At 46.2% G+C, this 6115-nt stretch overlaps 1 protein-coding gene across 1 annotated transcript; it reads right to left on the bottom strand.

Moving 5' to 3' along the window:
* Window positions 1-1772: 1772 nt before the first annotated feature.
* On the bottom strand, window positions 1773-5892 carry LOC149525684 (uncharacterized). Its single transcript, XM_089774047.1, is given in 2 exon segments — window positions 1773-3606; window positions 3608-5892. Coding segments are annotated over 2 exon segments (1431 nt in total). The 5' UTR covers window positions 3728-5892; the 3' UTR covers window positions 1773-2295.
* Between the last annotated feature and the right edge of the window lie 223 nt (window positions 5893-6115).

Genomic DNA, 6115 nt, shown 5'->3' with positions numbered 1-6115 from the left:
CGGTTCTCAGCATGTTGGTCTCATTCTAAGAGGCTCTGGCAGGTCACATAAATCATTTACCAAGTGAGTTATGCCCACGAAACTCATGATCATATATATATTTTTGTTAGTCTCTAGGGGTACGTCTACACTGCATCCCTAGTTCGGACTAGGGATGCAAATGGAGACGACCGAAGTAGTTAATGAAGCAGGGATTTAAATATTCTGCGCTTCATTAACATGATCTCGCCGGCGCTCTAGTTCGAATCACAGCTGATTCAAACCAGGAAGTGCGCGCCGGGACGCGTTAGTTTGGACTAACGCCCTTAGTCCGAACTAACGTTACTCCTCAAGGTCTACACTTACGGGAGAAAGTAGAATTAAGATACACAATTCCAGCTACATGAATGGCATAGCTGGAGTTGACCAGTCATACCGTAGCTTGACTTACCGTGGCAGCTTCACTGAGGGAGGTTGATGGGAGAAACTCTCCCACTGACTTCCCTTACTCTTTCCAACCCTGTGGACTACCAGAATTGAGGAGGATGCGATTAGCAGTCAATTTAGCAGGTCCTTATTAGACCTGCTAAATCAAACCCTGGGAGATTGATCTCCATAGCGTCAATCTCCCAGTAAATGGAGACAAGCCCTGAGGCTATGTCAGCACAGATGTGTCTCTGCAGCTGTGGTGCTGTTAGGTCTCCCCTGTAACTGAGCTATGCCAATGGGAGAGAGGTCTCCTGTTGGCATAATCAAACCACCCACAATGAGCAACCATAGCTATGTTGAAACAAAAGACAGGATTATGCAGCACTTTAAAGACTAACAAGATGTTTTATTAGATGATGAGCTTTCGTGGGCCAGACCCACTTCCTTTGCAAAACTGTGCTGTCCATGTCAACATCTGTGTTAGTGAAACTTAAATTGGTTAGTGGGGTGTGTTTTTACACCTCTCACCACAAAAGCTTTACTGACAAAAGTTCTAGTGTAAACATGTCTGCAAGACTGATAAAGATTGAAAATAATTTTGTAAGTAATTGGCTTGTCCTTCCTCTAAATTATCTTCTCAAACCCTCCATTTTTCTTGTGTTTGTAGGAGCATTTCCTTCCTTTTTCTAGTATTCTTTTGCATCCTTTAGAAAACTCATTTACAAACCATATATTTTTTCTGTATGTACCTACACTTGCAAGTTGAGGGGGGAACCTCCATACACTTCTCCACAGGACTAAGTTTAATGGATGCATAACATTTTAAAATGCACATTCTAATGCACATTCTCTTTGTATGAAGAGTTGAATAAAAGGTTTTCTGCCACAAATGTCTTGTTTTCTAATTCCTGCGGGGGAGGGGTTCCCCAGGAGAAATGGGCAAATTATCTTGATAGAAACTGAAAAGCATGTAGGCTCTCTAACTTCTAATGAGGGAGGGAGCACAGCAGGGGAAGCAGGCACTTAGCACTCTTTAATACTGTATGTTAATTTAATTAGCTCAGTGAGAGAAGAACTAGTTTGAGAAGGCATGAACTGAAATGTCAGGGACACTGCACTTCTTCATCAAATTAAGGAAACATCATTAGCAAACTGCTAGCTGAAATTGCATTGAGATTTGCAGTAATGCCGGATTAAAATCCCTTAGCTTCAGAGGGGTAGCCGAGTTAAAAAACTTAAAAAACAACGAATAGTCTAGTAGCACCTTAAAGTCTAACAAAACATGTAGATAGTATCATGAGCTTTCCTGAGCATAACAGTATGTGATGCCCACAGAAGCTCATGATACCATCTACATGTTGTATTAGTCTTTCAAGTGCTACTAGACTATTCATTGTGTCAAAGTCAGACAGGACTCACAGATTTGGCAGACTGCTCTGTTTATTCTGCAAAGCTTTGCTAGAATGCATGGAGGAAATGTGAGTACCATACAAGGTTCAAACCCCTGGATTTTATACAGTCAAAAGGCCAAGTTAACAAGATCAAAGGGTGTGGCAAAACTTCACATTATTAGTGTGGTTAAGTATCTTCATTTCAATATTAAGCACACAGCAATCTCCTGGCTATATCTCCCTGATTATCTGGAATTGTTTCCTGTCTAACACTTAATGTTCCTTTTCCTGTTAAACTCAGGCCCAAATTGGCTAGCACCTTGATCTGCATACCTACAATCAACATTAACATACTTTTCTTCTTTCTCTTAAAAAGACAAACAGAATTCCTTCAACTTATTCAGTTATTACAGCACAATTCATCTTTTTCTTACAGTATAATTCTTTCTACTTTCACAATCCCTCCTTTTGGTCAAGCTTCGCCTATGACCAACAATTACTGGGTTCCTTGCATTAACCGTTCTTTGTCTCTCTGTTCATCAGTGATATTTAAAATCATCAGATTAGCACTCTGGTGAGGGGTAGCTAGCTGTGTGATATGTTTTGCACAGTTTTGGATACAACAGGAGATTAACTGAAAACATACAAAAATCATTAAGATCCCAAATAGGATAGTCAGGGCTCCCTGAAACAACCAGTTTCCTATGCCAGAGAAATTGAACAAGTTACTCAGCCATTTCCACAGGGAACTTGGCTCTTCGTGAGGAAGATATGCAATCTTCTCTAAGTAGTTAGCGCGATCTATTACATCATTGGTGTTGTCTGGTATATATACACAACATTCTTTGCCAATGAGAGCACAGGTGCCTCCTTTTGCTGCCAGCACTATATCCAATGCCTGACGGTTTTGGAGGACCACTTGTCTGATCGCTCCCGTTTCTTTGGCCAGGGCCCTTAAACTTTCTCCAGTTTCATTTGCCATGATTTCAACTACTGCTTGTAACCTCAGAAGCCTTTTTGCATGATGTATTACTCCCCCAAGTGGGATAAAGGAACCACCAATAGCCTCTTCCCAAGTTAAAGGGCTTATGTGATTCACATACCATTGGGCATCCGACAGGTCCCTTCTTTTTCGCCTAAAATTACGGAGGCGTTCTCGTGGGAAGGACTCTAACACTCGGAATTGTGGGAAGAGTTGGGCGGGATAACAGATACCTGACCAGTTAACTGGTAATGTGGTATAGGCCTTTGTCCCACAGACCCAATGATGCCCTATCAAAGCCGGGAAGGGTCGGTTGCACCCCTTTGCCATATAGGTGTCTACAAAGGAGGAGTAATATCCCCCGAAGGGCACACGGTGATTCTCCTTACGGGGAGTGGTGTTATTTGCATGGCATTGAAAGATTGTACTGTTCTCACTAGGGTGGCTGTAGCGGGAGCAGGAGAGTGATTTCCCTGTTTGATCCCAGGTTGAGAAAAAATTCATATCCCCATACCCGGTCCTCCATTTTTCAATCTTGTTTGAATAATCCCATACACCATTGGTTACAATATGCTGAAGACAACTGCTCCTCCCCAGATTCAGCCCCGTCCCATTACACACCCAACACCAGTGACCTTTTCCCTCCACCACGCTTATCCATTTAGATACATTTATTCCTACTGCTTCCCAAGTGTCATTACTGTTCCATGTCTTGTTAAACGGATGAGGTCCTCCGGTGAGGCCTGGGGAATTAAGTGGGATTGCCAAGACAGGAACACCAGCTTGTGAGTGGGCTGGGATGTGGCTGCAGACCCACATCCCAGCCCATATTAAGGGTCTGAGCGATCCATACTTGCTGGTGGATAAAAGAATTGTCATTGTCATTGTGGATTCCCCAGACCTTAAGACACCAGTAGCCGAGGAACAGGCCCCACCAGAGGCACATGCTGGAGGCAAGACCCTTTTTGGTTCTGACAACCTCAGCTGAGGGAACCGCAGTCACGGTTTTATGTCCGCCAGGCAGCAGGCGCTAGGCTCACTGCTGCTTCTTCTTGGGCCTTGCTTTTGGTTGTCGTCTGCTTCAGGCAATCCTTACGTGAACGTAGGTTGTAAGGTATTGCAGGCTGTTCCTCTACGTCTTCTTCTGGAGTCAAAATTGACTCTGCGTGGTCCTGAGGCGATGGCTGGTCTGCTGGGGGTGGTGCCTTCTTACACTGAGAAGCATGTATCCATGTTGCTATGCCGGATAGCTTAACAGCCGTCTGGGTAGTGAGCAGCACCTGATGTGGACCCTTCCACCGGGGTTCCAAGGCGTGTTTTCGTTGGTGGTGTCGTATGTAAACCCAATCACCTGTCTCGAGGGTGTGGCAGGCGTCAGAGGTGGGTTCGGTTGGCCAGGCGGCTCGAACCTGTGAATGGAAGTGACTTACAGCTTGCATTAGTCCCTTGCAGTACTGAAGGAGTATACTGTGAGTCAAGTTCAAGTCTGAGACTGGAGTAATGGTAGCCATTGTTCGCATAGGGCGCCCCATAACAATTTCAAAAGGACTTAATTTATGTCTCTGGGATGGGGTGGATCGAATTTCCATAAGGGCCAATGGTAAGGCTGCTGGCCAGCTTAACCCTGTAGAGTCACAAATTTTTGCAAGCTTATTTTTTAGCATGCCATTTCGTCTTTCAACTGCACCTGCGCTCTGTGGGTGGTAGGGACAGTGCAGCAAGTGCGTGACATGTAATACACGATCCAGGTGCTGAACAAGTTGTCCAGTAAAATGTGTACCCCGGTCACTGGACAAAGTGGCAGGAATTCCTTTGGCAGGCATAATATGATTTAACAAACATTTGGCAACAGACAGTGAATCAGCTTTGCGACAAGGAAAGGCTTCAATCCAGCCCGAAAATAAGCATACCATAACCAGAATGAATTCATAGCGTTGACACTTAGGCATTTGTACAAAATCAAGCTGCCAATGCAAGAACGGTGCCTGGGGCAGGCCTCGGAACCCTTGAGCTACCTTTACAGGTTCGCCAACATTGTAGCTTTGGCAAGTGGTACAGGCGGCACAGTGGCGAGCTGCAAAAGAGCTGAAATGGGGGGCCCACCATCCTGCCTTAGTTACAGCAGAGATCATACCCTCCTTTCCGACATGCGAAACGCCGTGTAGCAGGGCGGCCAAAGCTGGGTAGAGCGAGAAGGGGGCCACAAAGGCACCACTAGGCGAGCGCCAAAGGGAATCAGGGTGTAGAGAGCAACCCTGGGTGACCTAGGAGTCTTTTTCTGTTTCTGGGGCTGAGTCTTGGAGCAGGGTAAGTTCAGAAAGGGATGGTACAGAAAGGGAGCCAAGAAATGCATCTGGGGAAGGTTCTATGGCAGCAGCATGTTTAGCAGCTGCATCAGCAAATGCATTACCCTTAGCAACATCAGTATCTGCTGTGGAGTGGCCCGGGCACTTAACAATAGCTAAGGCAGATGGGAGTAAAACTGCATACAGGAGAGCAGAAATGTAGGGGCCATTCTTGATAGGGGTACCAGCAGAGGTAAGGAAACCCCGAGCTTGCCAGAGGGTGCCAAAGTCATGTACAACCCCAAAAGCATATCAAGAATCAGTATAAATGGTGGCGGAGCGTCCCTCAGCCAGAAAGCAAGCGCGGGTTAGGGCAACTAGTTCCGCAACTTGTGCTGAGGTCACAGAAGGTAAAGGCGCAGCTTCTAGGGTTTCAGAGAGTGATACCACAGCGTATCCTGCAAGGAGACGACCTTGGCTATCTCTAAAGCAGGAACCGTCAGTGAATAACACAAGGTCGGAGTTAGAGACAGGGACATCAGAAAGGTCGGGGCGCGGGACGGTGACAGCAGAGACAGTTGCAAGGCAGTCGTGGGGTTCACCGTCATTAGACAGAGGAAGGAGAGTGGCAGGGTTCAGCTGAGAACAGCGCTTTATGGTGATATGCGAAGCCGAAAGCAGTAAAAGTTCGTACCTAGTGAGGCGGGCAGAGGAAAGGTGAGCTGTATTACGTTGTAGCAGGAGAGTTTCTACAGAGTGAGGGACCACGAGAGAAACAGGAGAGCGGAGGACAAGGGACTCAGACATTTCAATCAGGCGTGCTGTGGCAGCCACAGCACGCAGACAGGGGGGTAGACCTTGGGCAACAGGATCCAAGGTGGCAGAGAAATAAGCTACTGGACGATTTTTGCCACCATGCTCCTGAGTAAGAACCCCAAGTGCACACCCAGATTGCTCGTGGCAGAAAAGGGTAAAGGGCTTACAATAGTCAGGTAACCCTAAGGCGGGGGCAGAAGCCAAACTCTGTTTGAGAGAAATAAAAGCAGATT

This window comes from Pelodiscus sinensis, chromosome 1 (assembly GCF_052426305.1).
Source record: "Pelodiscus sinensis isolate ZL-2025 chromosome 1, ASM5242630v1, whole genome shotgun sequence".
Taxonomy (NCBI): Eukaryota; Metazoa; Chordata; order Testudines; family Trionychidae; genus Pelodiscus; species Pelodiscus sinensis.
The sequence above is the reverse complement of the archived record's forward strand: the minus strand, read 5'-3'. Positions and strand labels throughout refer to the sequence as shown.